At 34.4% G+C, this 15,245-nt stretch overlaps 1 protein-coding gene across 2 annotated transcripts; it reads right to left on the bottom strand.

Moving 5' to 3' along the window:
- Nucleotides 1–7,551: 7,551 nt before the first annotated feature.
- Nucleotides 7,552–9,247, bottom strand: LOC129260451 (uncharacterized). Of its 2 annotated transcripts, none has more exons than XM_064099388.1 (2): nt 8,966–9,247; nt 7,552–8,558 (listed from the first exon to the last, which is right to left on the bottom strand). In XM_064099388.1, exons 1-2 carry the CDS (start codon nt 9,135–9,137, stop codon nt 7,786–7,788), a joined length of 945 nt encoding a protein of 314 aa, XP_063955458.1. In that variant the 5' UTR covers nt 9,138–9,247; the 3' UTR covers nt 7,552–7,785. The 2 variants fall into 2 exon arrangements, with proteins under 2 accessions (XP_063955458.1, XP_054754403.2); XM_054898428.2 differs by having other exon boundaries at nt 7,555–8,561.
- Nucleotides 9,248–15,245: the final 5,998 nt, after the last annotated feature.

Raw genomic sequence — 15,245 nt, forward strand, 5'->3', positions numbered from 1 at the left:
TATTGTAACGATAATTTTAATAATACACCTTAAAATGGATTACTCAAAGTAACCAATGCGTTAGTGAATATTGTGTCCGACCGATAGAAAAAAAAGATTAATAGTCAAAATCAACTCTCCCATACTTCGTGCTATAATACATTGATAATGATATCAAGCAGTTTAGGAGTCCCATAAAGCGCAATAGAATATATACTTTACGGAAAAGTTTCTGCGCTCTATAAATTTATATTGTTATTATCTACAATATTAATATACGTGATCATGATACCTATATACTGCATGGTAACTTCAACAAACGATGATTTTTCAACGCAAAAAAAGGTAAGAAAGAAAGGGAAATGAGAGGAAAGGAAAGAGAATATCCTATATCCCAAGATGCACTATTAAGACTACTAGTAATTGAATTGCGAGTAAAGAAAATGATTCAATTCAAAATGCTATATAGTAGAAAGATTAATAAAAGTTATAGAAGAAAAGAAAAAGTCATCTTCGATCGAGAAATATACTTTAAAACCATGCAACCTAAATATTTCATAAAATTTGTTAATGATAAATTAAAATCATATCAACAAGGTTTTCGTGGGCGAAAAGGGGGAAAGAACAAAACAGACTTAATCAAATGTTAAGAGGTAAATTTGATTTGATTTTATGGCATCGAGTTAACATTATGGGCAATATACAAAGAAAGGTCCATTGTGATAGAGCTATGAGTATCGTTATTATTTTGCATGATTTTCGGATTATGTCTCTGTTCTGATACAATATTTGTCTGCTAAGTTTATTACAGTGTAAATTGATTTGTGCAATTATCATTTTTTGTATATATTTTCTTGATCATGTATGTATGAATGTTATTTGAATGAATAATAAAGATTACTATACCGTACAAAACAAGATTAAGACAATTCATTTAATAATCACCCCCATTCGCCAAAGGATTAGTCAAAATCTTTCAATTTTATTTGTCAATCAATGTCAACATAGTACAAACTATACATCCTAGTATGCTTTCTTTTCCTTTAATAAATTATTATGTATAAGTATCTTTGAATAGTTATCATTATGCCAACATATTTCATACGTAATCATTTTCTGTGTGCGTGTGTGTGTGGGGGGGGGGGGGGGGTCCGCATCCAACTTTTAGCCTTTTTTACACCTTGTACCAAACGCTAACTTGGCTTGGTTTATGAGCGGCATATGATGAATGGTTTTCACGCTGATTGGCCGGGCGATGATTAAAGCCACGCACCGCTGTCCAATCACAGCGCTCCAACTCGGTAAGTGGCCGAAAAGAATAGGTCAAAGGGCACCGCGCATGAACAATGGACGGAATGATTCGGCCTACGTCGACCTGTCAATCAACAATAGAAACACCATGAGGAACTTCAGCGGTCTGTATACAGTCAGAAAAGGAAACGATTCATTCATACATTAATTGAATATTGCATAAGCACATGCATCACAACAATCCACTTTTTCACCAAAAAATTATTTTAGAAATATCTTGAGAAATTTAGAATTATGCTGATTTTTCGACCATCTTTGAAGAACTCGGTGAAGAACCTCCCCCTATCACAATAACTTATCATTTACATGACCAGTCTCTGTATGTCAATGAATCGAACACAATCGAGCATAAATTAAAATATTTTGTCTAAATACGTTGCCATTTGAAGAATGTTAAATGATATTATCATGGAGAAACACCGGTTGCAGATGAGCTGCCATAGTCAATGCAATTGAAGTGAATAAATAAATAATATAAATAGTAATAATAATTATTATAGTTCAATACCACTATTACACACTCTAAAAAAGGGATTGTTGAAATAGCCGACGCATTGGTATGTCACACCGACAGAAATTGTCAAATCAATACTATTAAATCTTGTTTAATTAATTAGACTATTTTCAATGGTCGGACACAATTTCACCTACAGATAATCAATCCTTTCAAGAGCACTATGTCTACAATACAATAATATTGATACCCATAATAATATTATGATCAGAATTTTAACGAAAAACTTTTAGAGCAAGAAAAGAAAGAGACAAAAAAAGAAAGGGGAAGACGAGAGGAAAAGAAAGAGAATATCAGAAAGATCAAGATAGTACATAAAAATAAAAATGTCTGAAGACAAAATTATATTATAAACAATAATAAAAGCTAAATACAAGAACGGAGGCATATTCGGCTAAGTACAATAGATTAAATAAGGTGAAATTATTAATCAACAAGGTATTTGCCGGGGGCCGGGGGGGGGGGATGAAAGAACAAATAACTGTAATCAAATTTTGAGATGTATATTTGATGAGTGTATTATTAATAGGTGATATAGGAAGGCCTATGATTCGTCAATCAAAAATAGTCGAAAGTCTTTTTATTTAATGTGACGATGTGACCTGGTGTTGACATTACATGTAACTACAACGTAGTATATTTCTTTTCCTTGAATAACAATGTTACGGGCCCGAAGTGTACAAGTTTTGATTAATTATAATTATGTCATTCTTGGCAGTTATAGTTCCATCTCTATCTATCGTGGCGGGGGAGGGGGGGGGGGGTCCCGCATCCCGCTTTTTCTATAACGCTTAACTTGGTTTGGTTTCTGAGCGGCATATGATAAAAGGCAACCATGCTGATTGGCGGGGCGATGATTAAAGCCACGCACCGCCGTCCAATCACAGCGCTCCAACCCGGTAAGTGGTCGAAAATAATAGGTCAAAGGGTACCGCGCACGATCAGTGTATATAAAAAATCGGCCTACGTTGGCCCGTCAATCATCAACAATAGAAACGCCGTAATAGGGGAATTTCAGGAACAAACCCAATCAGTCCATATTGGTGAATGATACAATAATTAAAAAAAAGGAAACGTTTCATTCATACAATAATTGAATAATTACATAAGCACATCGCAACAATTCAATTTTCTCGCACAGAAAAATGTATTTTTTCTCTTTATACTCACAAGAGGGACTTCATTTTGTTCATATATTTACAATCGTTTTATACAAAAGTCACATAAGTCTCTTCTGATTACACTTCTTCTTAAATAACTTCGAATTTCTACCTTTAGATCTTTCATAAAATATAAAGCATGAGTCATATGCTTGTCGTTTCCAAATCATTTTCTGATATAATTCCTATAGATTACAAATTGTGAAAAAAAATAAAATAAGGTTAACCACATTAATTTCTGTTTTTTTTTCATGACCTATCAGGATATTTTTTTTTCGTTCAAAACAATCTTTACATCGAACAAGGCATCTATTAATTTAGAAACAATTTTCCAAAATACTGTTACCACTTGACAGGTAAAAAGGATATGAATACTGGTTTCTGGAACTTTACAAAGAATACATAAAATATCATTTTCATTTTTCCATTTGCAAAGATTGCCTTACTTGGTAGCATTCTATGGATTGATTTAAAATTATATTGTTTAATCCTATTGTCGTTTATAAAATCAAGTTTAAACTCTAATAATGGTTTCCAATAAAATCAAAGAGGCAAACTAAAGAAAGCGTTTAAAAAACGAATACAAGAGAGGTGGTCTCTTTTCTCCTTTCCTAACATCAAATGCAAAGAAAAATATAATTAGGAATTATACTAATATTTGACCATCTTTGAAGAACTCGGTGAAAGAACCTCATATTCCCCTATCACCATTACGTATCATTTATATGACCACTCTCTGTACGTCAATGAATCTAACATATCGAGCATAAAATTACTATTTACGATTGATATAATTTTGGTTATTTGTTATATACTGTGTGTGTGCATGCTTTTTTTTGCTCTCTCAATGATTTAAACCTTACTTTTCGCTTAAAAATGCAGTACGCTTGTCAACAGTTTGTGTGTTTGAATTATCATTATTTTTTTTATTGAACTGTATTATTTCATATGACACTTAAAATACGATTTGGTGATTCTGTATGCGCTATATGATTATCTTTTATATGAAAACAAAATAACTCCGAATTTCTGTTAATTAATCGGAGATGCCCCCTCCTTCCATAATAATATTTTTTTATAAGCGATTTGGAATTCCCAGTTAATAGAAATTAACATAATATACAATTGCATTTGATTGAAATATCATTCTTAAACGGCCATCCCATTGTAAGACTCTATCTTTGAAAACATCAACCGAAAGCATTTGTTTTGTTATACTTTTATGGCTACCGAAGGCTATTTTGTTTTGAGACATGAACACGTTGATGAAAATCATGAAATCCAATTACAATCAAATCCATCCCGGACGCTATTATGTCGAGAATGTTCACTATGAAGTTAGTGACAAATATTGACATATTATAAAAAAAATCTAAAAACATATCTTTTCCGTCAACGCCCCTTGTCGGCATTAATCTCTACAATTTTCATTCGGAATAACATTTTTTTTTTTGGGGGGGGCAGAGCCCCCAAGCCCTAAGCTGCACGCCAGTGGACTGAGCTATTGTAATTTAAGTAAATCGGCCATTCGTCTTTTATACTTATCATTCTTTTGTTGAAAGCTATATAATTCATCGTAAGATGACAGATTATCATATTGTTAGAAAATGTCTTAATATGTTTACAGCAAAATTAAAACAAAACCTTCTTTTACTAATATGCTTTTCTATTTTCTTGTTGAAATTAATTGTTTTACGAAGGATACCAGGCAGAGACCTGTTGCATAAAACTTTTGCCATAAAAATAGTTTTTGTTTATTTACCAGAGTATTTCTATGGCAAAAGTTTTATCAATGGGTCCCAGGTGAAAAATGGAAGAAGCGGATAAGGGGATAGTCTGAAGAAAAATAAACAAAACAATACGACAGTTAGAGACTTTTATAGGTTTTTATCTCTACGTCTTTTGGAATGTGAAATTGGCTGCAGTCATTGATGATGTAGGATAATGACAATGATCAATAAATGAATCGTGAACAGATTGATGAGCAAACAAGCAGCAAAAATATCACTTATTTCCAATTTTAATCTATTTATTTAAAAATTATCATTTTATTACTACCTTTTTAGTACTTCCTCTACAATAAGAGAAAACCAAGCATTATTGATGATCCACAGAAAAAACCCAAACATTATCAATGTGTCGTGCAATTTACACTGCTATGTCAGTCCATGAATTACTATTTTTTTGTAATACTTGAAGCCCCTGTTTCGAGATTACCAAGACAAAGTATCCAAACCAAATTGGTCTACAGAAATGCTATTGAAAGGAATATCAACGATGTGCGAGAATACTAAATACATTTTTGAGGGGGGGGGGCATTATATCGCAAAAATACCTATACCCCCACCGCCAGAACATGGGGGTGAATATCATCCAGGCAAACCGAATTAAAATTCCAGAAAATGAGCAAAGGAAGAGAAAAATAGGGGTTAAGAGGGTGGATAGCATTCAAGAGAAAGGATTGGCGTAAAAAGGGATATTTTAGATAAAGGGGAAGAAAAGTTAGAGAGAATCGACATATTGTAAATAGGCTATATACAGTTTGCGGAAGAAAAGGAAGAAAACGAAGAGAAGGGGAGCTAGTGGAGGGGTAGAGGACCCCCCCAAAAATAAAGATAAATAGGAAGAAACGATTATCATGAAAGCAGGGGAAATATATCGATAACAAAGATATGAAAGGGGGAAGGGAAAGAGAGAATGGGTTGGGAGAAAGAACGGAGAGAATAAGAATGTTCAAGAAAAACTATATATGTATATTTACGAAAAACAGATAAAACAAATGGATACTTGAGAGCAGAGGAAAGCAAATGATATTCAGATATATAATTTAGAAAATTGAGAGAAAGTGCGAATATTGTAAGGAAGAATGATAAATATTCGTTAAAAAAAAAGAATCATTCAATCAAATATTAAGTTGGTAGAAATAGCACTTAAAATTATTAAGCTTTTTTATAATATCATCCATCTAATTGAGGTAACGGGGAATTTTTTTTAAACGGGAAATACATTGTAGAAGAAAAAAAAAGGAAAATGGTACAGAAAAATGAATGATAAAGAAAGAGAGGGGGTGGAGACGAGGGGTTTAGAAACAAGGGAAATGCTTTATAGGCACCTAAAGAATCCAACGGTATATTCTCGGGATTATTCAAAGTACAGTAAGAATAAATGAACTTTGAATGACCACAATGATTGAAAATCCCTTAAAGGTCAAGTCCATCTCAGAAAAATGTTGATTTTAATTGATAGAGAAAAAAACAGACAAGCACAATGCTGAACATTTCATCAAAATCGGATGCAAAATAAGAAAGTAATGACATTTCAAAGTTTCGCTATTCGTCACAAAATAGTTACATGCACAATTTAGTCACATGCAAATGAAAGAATCGATGAGGTCACTCATTCACTATTTCTTTTGTTTTTATTGTTTGAATTATACAATATTTCAATTTTTACAGATTTGACAATAAGGACCAACTTGACTGAACCATAAAATGTTAATTCCACATGTCCAGGGAGAAATAAAACTTTGTTCCACAGGACAATGCGGAGAAAATTAGAATATTTCGTATTTCATATAATGAAATACAAAAGAAATAGTGAGTGAGTGATGTCACCAGTTCCCTCATTTGCATACCAACCGGTATGTGCATATAACTGTTTTGTGAAATTAAGCAACATTTTAAAATATCATAACTTTATTTTTACATCCGATTTGGGTGAAATTTTCAGCATTATGCTAGTTGGATTTTTCTCTTTTTATTCAAATTAACTTTTTTGTTGGGGTGGACTTGTCCTTTAAACATCTCAAGCCTAAACACCAATCAGATTTGAGGGCAAGTTTTTCATTAACTGAAATTAAATCAGTCATCTGTGGTCCGTTGCAGAAAGAGTTGCGTTTAAATGCAAGTCAAAATATTCAATCGCAAGTCCAAAATGCGCGCTGTTGATTGGTTGAATATCAAGTTGCGCATGATTTTTAGAGTTTCGATTGATTGCAACCCTTTCTGCAACGGGCCGCAGAAACATACATCCAATAGAATTTCTCACAACTCCGACTTCATCAATACACCTATTTTAAAAAGATTTTTGGAAGCACAACAACCATTCACCACCAGAGCATTCAAAACACATGGTCAACTAAAACAACCCACAACCGTGCAAACACACTTTTACCCAAAGTTCAAACTTCATTGACTTATCTAACTCAATTCCTCTTTGAAGAAAGTCATGTCTCTTATGTTAAAAATAATTTAAACAACGCTGTTTACTATGAGAGTCGCACAGTATTCGTTTAACAAGTTTAAACAAGTGTTAAAAATCTTTAAACAACTGATGCGCGATTCATAGTAAACAGCATTGTTTAAAATTATTTTTAAGTGTATAGTTCACGGACAGAAACTACATCAACATCATCATATTCAACCCTCTCGACTTGATAACTCTAAAAATATAAAATCCTTAAAAGGAATAAGATTTCACAATTTAGAACTATTTGTGACACACAAAAGATAATGGAAAAAATCCACACAATTACGATATTTTTCAACCAACTTTATTTCATTTCATACACAGGAAAAAAAAAATATTTACAAAACAATGGCATCATTAACATACACAACTAAATGGCACAAGCATAAGTACATGCATGTTACATGATTTCATTTCTGGAAAAAAAAATTATTTTCCATTATATTGTTCAGAAGACTTCTTGACAAACTTAGTCCGTTATTTCTAAGAAACATTTCAAAGAAACATAGTCCATTATTCATATGAGGGTATATTCTATCCAGAGATAACAGGAAAATTTTCAATCTCAACAGTTCACTCTTCACAGCAGCGAATCTGTCCTGAAGCCACACACTTGAAGACAATCAGGTCATCTCTGACATAGTGACACCTCCGGGCCGTCTTGCCCAAGTCGACAAGGCACCGAAGACAAGGCATGTCCTCGCGCAGAAGGATGGCAGTAAACGACTCAACCATGGGCAAGAGTTCGTCATCGATGCACCTCATAGAGAAGGTAATGCTAGCATGCAACCGCTGTAGGGCAGTCATCGGCAGGTCCGACAGGTACAGAAAACAGGCCTCGGTGCTTCTGACGGCGTCCTCAGCGCTCTTGATGACACCCTCGATCCTTGACGTGACATAATCAATCCTGTCACGTGATGAGCACGTGTGGACATCGGGGGACGGTCTCGGGTTGGTCGGGTCGATGGCTCCGGGACGCGATCCGATGCGACGGTCAATCAACCGCTGGGCGTGCCTCAAGATGGCCGCGTCTGATTCCTCGAGAGTCATGAAGGTGGGCATGGCCTCGAAGTCATCGCCGTCGCTTAGGGATATGTCGCTGTCGTATGCGTCGAAATCAGCGTCGAGGTCAATCATCTCCACAGCGTCTGCGACGGAAAAGTCGGAGACAGGCGAGACCAGGTGAATCGCATCTCGCTCTAGAAACAGGACGTCATCGGCGTCGAGCAGTGATGGTGATGACGGAGATATCGCTGGAGCAGGAGAATGTAGAGAGGAGCCGGTAGAGGATGCAGGGCTGTGAGTCTCGACGGGAAGACTGTGGTCGGCTGGCTCGGTGGAGGACACTTCTGAAAAACAGTGAAAAGAAAAAAAAACTTATGAGAGACATCGTCTAAATATTTCAATATCTTCAGATTGAGACTAATAAATACAAGAATCAAACACAATTAGAAACATCATCTTCCTATATAATCTTTTGAAATCTTCTATAAAGTAGTTTAATTAAAATTATAATATATCATATCACAGTGGATCGAATTGGTGAAGTATTATAGCAGAAGATCTCATAGTATATCACCATCACGTAATACTTGAAATAGAGTATAAATTTTTGAATTAGAATAAATTCTGAAAAGTTGTCAAAAGATATCAAATTGCATGTATTAATATGGAGCCTAAACTCTGACAAGATTTGACCTTTTTCCATTGCTTTTTCTTTAAATGTAATTTCAGTTTTAGTGTTCGAACTCACCACCATTATCAATGATCTCTGCCTTGTAGTAGCTACGTTTGTAGCGAACTCGAACCTCTTCACCCACACTGAGATGACCTCGTTGTCGAACTCGACTACGAGAGACCGTCTCTTCCATGCCGCGGTAGCGGGGTGGTTGAAGCCAGCGGACCGTAACAACAGCGGCAGGCATCTTTATTTAGATTTTGACGAAATGAAGCGGGACAAATAACTTTGCGAGGAAGCGCGAATCAATCAGCAGTGATGTTAACTCGACCAAAACGGAATGTGATAATGCGGAGCGGTCGCTGCGAACGGTCAAAGCTGCTTGATGGCCAGCCTTAATTCTAATTGGCCGAGGGTCCGGGTCTATTGAAAACTTTTGGACCAATCGCGGGCCATTTCAACTGAACAATGGAGTAACACCATGATAGCAGCCATCCCATAATACGGCTTAACCATGTTTCCGCTCTCAAAGACAGGAAAGTCATGCACTTAAAATCTATTCCCCTAACCTCTCAAGCTATTTTGTAAGAAGAGTACTAATGACACCCCACAGATGAATAAGAATAAAAATCCGATTGTAATTTGTAATTTTATTCAATAACTTCATCACTCATATAGGCTACGAACATTTTGTTTACAAAAGAAAAAAAAATCAACATGCCATCATTACAATATTCAATCATGGATAATAATGATACCGAATGTATGATATATAAATTTGTCATTCTGAGTGTTATCACATTAATATGAATAAAATAATCAAAACAACGGTCTTTTGTATTTATTGATATCGAGTTAAAAAAAAATATATATATATATATAATTTAAATATTCAACTTCCCCTATTATAGTCGTGAGTTGTAGGCTGGTCAATATTGTTTATCAAGTAGAAAGTATATAATTCAATTCACGGTTTTGCTTGTTCCGTATATCAAAACCATTTAATATCACTATGATGTCATGCAGAAGAGGAATTTATTATTTTTATAGTCACACGAATTATATTTGTATGTTTGATTGAGAAAAGATTGCAGGTTCCCGATACTAAATGAACGCTTCGGAAATAATATAGGCAACATCTAAGGAAATTCAGTCTTCACTCTATCATAAAAACGTTTAGTATGAGTGTTTTGATATTGTTTATAAGTTTAGGGACAGGTATGTAATTATTATAGCACAGATAATTTTACTAACATCTGTTTTGTTCGATTACTATTTAAGAATTCTATGTCAATACTGAAGAAAGTATTTGCCGAAAACAACTTTTATCAGGGGCGATGCCGCGTTTATGATTGTGTATGTGTGATGAACATGATGAAAGAAAATATTGAAAGAGAAAGGGAGTGAAAGCGAAGAAAGAACATTTTTGAAAATGGAAATATAAAATGTTTAACCTTTCAAAATATTCCGGTGCCGAACCCTTCGGGTAAACAGAGAAAGAAAGGAAGAGAGAGAGAGAGAGAGAGAGAGAGAGAGAGAGGGGGGGGGGGGTCGCCTATATTAAAAACAAACCCATTCCTTTTTTTTTCGATGATCGAGAGACAATGCTTTTACATGGCTACATTGCAAATTTACTTTTCAGCATGTTAATAATTTGTATAGAGTCTCAAAATGTTATGACAATGATAACAGAAATTGATTCTAATTTGACTCTGATAAGATTAAATTTTACTTCGCTATACTGTATCCTCAATGAATAACCATGAGATTAACGCCTAACGGGCCCGATTATGACTGTGTCCATAACTGCCCAACTCGGTGCAGGAAGGAGTATTGATAACGGTGTCACATGCAGCGCTCCAAAGAACATGATTCAAGCTCTGTTCTATTCCGTTCCTTGGTATTTACACGAGCATACACGAAAGCCGTACCGTTATTCCAATGCAAGCCAACATATTTTAATCGATGAGAATGCAAACAAACACCAATATTTAATTTTGTTTATTGTGTACTTGACTTGTCTATGAATATTGCTTTACTTACTTTACTGATATTGTTAATAAATTGGGGATCTAAAATGTTGAAATAAAGATATTTCAACATTTCTTTATTGCCTCCGAATATTTTTACCAAAAGTACCACCAGGGGAGTGTTTCATCAACATTTTCATCCGACAAGTTGTCAGATCTGACATCTTTCTCTGATGTTGATTGACTGAGAGGTACTGTTACTATGGTAACTGTCGGATAAAATGGGACTTGTCGGATAAAACGTCCGACAAGTCCTTTCATGAAACGCTCCCCAGGTGACACCAATTAAAAATATATTTCAAATGTATCTCTATTATTGTTGTTAAAGAAATTGTTTCATTCAGGTTCTAAACATTTTTTTTCTGCAGCTAATGCTCTAATCATAATGGCCGATTTTAGGTCAGACAGGAATCACCCGAGATTTTGAAACATCGATCGCTTATAGTTAACATGGTTAAACGAATAATGCAATTTGACACATTTTACTACAATAGTTATTTCCATTAATTTTGTTTTACTTGTATAGATAATTAAATGAACTCATTAAAATCGGATTCTCTTAGTATAATAATGCATATTATACCCTCAAAAAAATATTGGGTAAAAATGATCCATGAGGGTAATTATGTGTCCAACCAACATTGGGCATTTTTATTTATCTAGTGTGATATAATTTTTTTCCATTCTGAAGTATAATTGCTGCTTATTTTTTAACCTCAATGGTCAATATGCTTCGCACAATGGGTAAAATACTGCCCAAAATTGGCTGGACACATGATTACCCTCGTGCTTGTTAAAATTCTACCTAATATTTTTTACAGTGTACTTTCTGATAAATAAATGTACAAAATGTACAAAAGTACAAACTTGAGGGCACTTTCCTTGCTGGGGGCTGTGACTGAATGAGATGGCTCACTCTTAATCTAGAGTAATCAATAAAGTGATTTATGGAATTGTCTAAATCAGGAAATGAAGTACTAGTATTATGTACCAATATCATTATGCACATTAATTCAAGCTACTTTTATAATACAATATTATAATATTGTGCACACGCGGGATATCTTCCTACAGCGCCATACTTTGGTCAAGACAACAGCCTTTACTATTTATTGTTCACTATTTTTCACTTCCTTTTTTTTTTTTTTTTTTTTTTTTGTTTTTTTTTTTTGTTTTTTTTTTTTCCTTTGTTCGCTCGCTGGCGATTTCCATTGACAGCGGCGAGAGCTTTAATCATTGCCCAGCCAATCAGCGCAAAGACATCTTCGCGGCACGAGCTTTAATCATCGACCAGCCAATCAGAACGAAGCCTGGAACCGACTGCGGCGATAAGGCTTTAATCATCAGCCGGCCAATCAAGACGGGGGCTTTAAAAATCTTTATCGCTTTCAATTTCAACGATTTGAATATCCATTCAAAGTCTATTATATGTCCATGAGATATCAAAACAAAAGAGTTTACGCCTCAAAGAAAATTGTTGTGAAGATATATAGTTTGATGAAAATTTAGAAAACAGTAATTATAATCCTTAATATGTATTGGATGTTTACGACGCTAAAACAATTTCAACACAATGAAGTCAGGTTTAACTAGACCACGGTCTAACTCTATGCTAAAGTTATGGGGAGCCAAAAAAAAAACCAACTCTGTTTATATTGTATATTTCTTATGTTTGCTATATTTAATTTCATTTTGCTCTCATAACGAAGAAAAATATTTCAAAATACTTCAGTTATCATTCCCAGACAATCTGGGTGTCATAATTATGAGTTAATATTATTGGATGTGAACTGTTATGGATTTGTGCCCTATATTGGCTTTCCATAGTTCAAACCAGGGTTTAATTTAAACCCGAGGTCAGAATACGGGCCTGCGACTGAATAATCGTAGTGCATTATGCATGACACTGATGATATATATGTTATTATTTTAATATGCAAAGAGGAAATTATAATGGAAATCAAAATAATAATTCGTAATTGTTAGAAGATACAAAGGTCTCAAACACTCAAGTGTTTCAAATTTTTAATCAAGCAATTCTCACTAGGACGCCCAATGTCGGATTTAGCTGATTTCGAGAAATATAAATGATAATCCTTTATGAAGTTAAAATAACTCAACTTTGCAGGGTTTTATCTTTAGAGTACCAGGTGGAATTAATTATGCACATATTGTTAATATATGCCGATAAACATTTTTTAAATAAAAACATTCAGAAAGGATTTTTATATTGTTCATAATTTCAAAAAAACTTAATGCACTTAATGCATTTAGGTTATCTTAATCGATGGAGATACATCCAGCTTATTCGAATATATTTTTTCTTGTTTTGTTCTAGTATTACAATAAAGCACTTTGTATCATTATTTTTCATTTTATGAAAATACTGTTTATGGGTAAATCACGAAGAAAGTTCACACAGATGTTTTAGAGCTTTGCAATTTAAAGGGAATTAAACCTAACAACAGAAAGAAGAAGTCCAACAAGCTTAACGCCGAAATCTCCTATCAAAGTGAAGACAGTTATGGCATTTTAGAATTTCACTTTATACATCCGATTTTTATGACATTTTCGGCGTTGGGCTTGTTGACCCCCCCCCCCTTTTTTTTTTTCATTCAAATGAAATTTGGTTGGGGTGGACTTCCCATTTAAAGACACAAACTTAAAAAAAGGGGGTTGAACCCTTATTGATTTTCGTACTTGATGTTATCGTACTCGATAATGTTTTGGGTATAATGATCAATAAAAGTAACAGTGCTTTCGACAAAATTAATGTCACTTTTCATTAGATAGTCTGACACGCTTTCCCGCTATCGGATCCCTACACATTGGCGCGCCTAACGGGACCGGTAGGAATGGATTACAGGTCCGCATGCATTCTTATATAGCTATTCAAACGGGGATTTTGGGCTACATAATCGCAGATCCATTGGGCGTTATATCCCATTCCACATTTCCGTTTTTAATGGCTAACATTAAGATTGTAAACAAGATCTCCCGTTATATTCAAGTCATGAATTCATTATATACATTCCTGAAATAAGAATATCTTTTAAAATTCAAACGGCCCTAATATTACCAGTAGTATTAACTCTTTGTTCCCATTTTTGCTCTTCCAACTTGTTGATTTTGTAATCAATAAAGGAAATGAATGTATTGAAGAAAATTTTGCACATAATCAGTTATGAAAACAAGTTCTGAAAAATATTCTGAACAGATAACGGTACGATATCTATGTTGTTTCTTTTATTCAGTTTATATCATTTTCTATAATAAACATATTATTCTGAAGTCGGGTTTAATTTAAACTCTGGTTTGAATGGTTTAACTATATATGGATAGCCAATAGTGGCATAAATCTCTACATACTTAAAATGTTGGGAAACATAGTCCTGTCCACTGTGTTGGGTAATGTATGTTGGTAAAACATATATACATTCTGGGCTATTATTATCCAATTTAGCAAATTTATTACCCAATTGTAAACAGATCATAAATGTGCCAGTACAGTTAATTCTATTATTTTATGGTGCACGAGGTGAAAATGGAGAAGGAGATGGGGACAGAGAAAGGGGGGGGGTAGAGTAAATAAGATGTAAAGAAACTCGATAAAAGGCAAATGTGGATTTAAAAGGGGAACATTAGTAATAAAACAAAATAAACTATGTTTCACCGATCATCATTCTTGGTCGAATCGGGTCACCTTATCATTTTCATTCTGAAGTGTAATTTGAATGGATAATGTATAATTTTTTGGTATTATTATGATTATCTGCCTTTATTATTGCAAAACAAAATAAAGGAGGGCTTCGTGCGCCGAAAATTTTCTTGTTTTTTTTTAACCATCTTTGGCGGAAACGCACCCCTACCACAGTCAAAAGGCAAATCCCTTCCTCCTTGAACCCATTGTTCTCTTCCTTTGTTCCCTCACCTACAGCAAGAACATAAATGACCGCGGTATTTGCTTTAATCATTGTTTGGCAAATCAGAGCGAAAGAAACTCTGCGGCAAGAGCTTTGATCATTTTCCAGCCACTCAGCGCGAAGGAAGCCTCGCGGTATAGCTTTAATCACGAGCCGTCCAATCAGCGAGAAGGGAACGTCGCGGCATATAAGCTTTAATCATCAACTAGCCAATCAGAACGAAGGCTCGCAATAGGTAATCATTCAGGTTTTTATCACAATTTAATGCCAATTTTAATAACCAAAAAGCTTATCTTCTATTAATAATGAGTTTGTTAAGCAGCTATTTTCTTTATGTAAAAGTATAAATTTGTTATGAAAGAATAATGATGATTGTCCTTACGGTGCAGCGATGCTTAATAT

This window comes from Lytechinus pictus, chromosome 5 (genome assembly GCF_037042905.1).
Source record: "Lytechinus pictus isolate F3 Inbred chromosome 5, Lp3.0, whole genome shotgun sequence".
Lineage (NCBI taxonomy): Eukaryota > Metazoa > Echinodermata > Echinoidea > Temnopleuroida > Toxopneustidae > Lytechinus > Lytechinus pictus.

Coding starts and splice junctions, on each gene's coding strand:
- LOC129260451 (XM_054898428.2), bottom strand. CDS start 9,137: ATGCCTGCCGCTGTTGTTACGGTCCGCTGGCTTCAACCACCCCGCTAC. Junction 8,562..8,965: donor AGAGATCATTGATAATGGTG/GTGAGTTCGAAC, acceptor ACTGTTTTTCAG/AAGTGTCCTCCACCGAGCCA.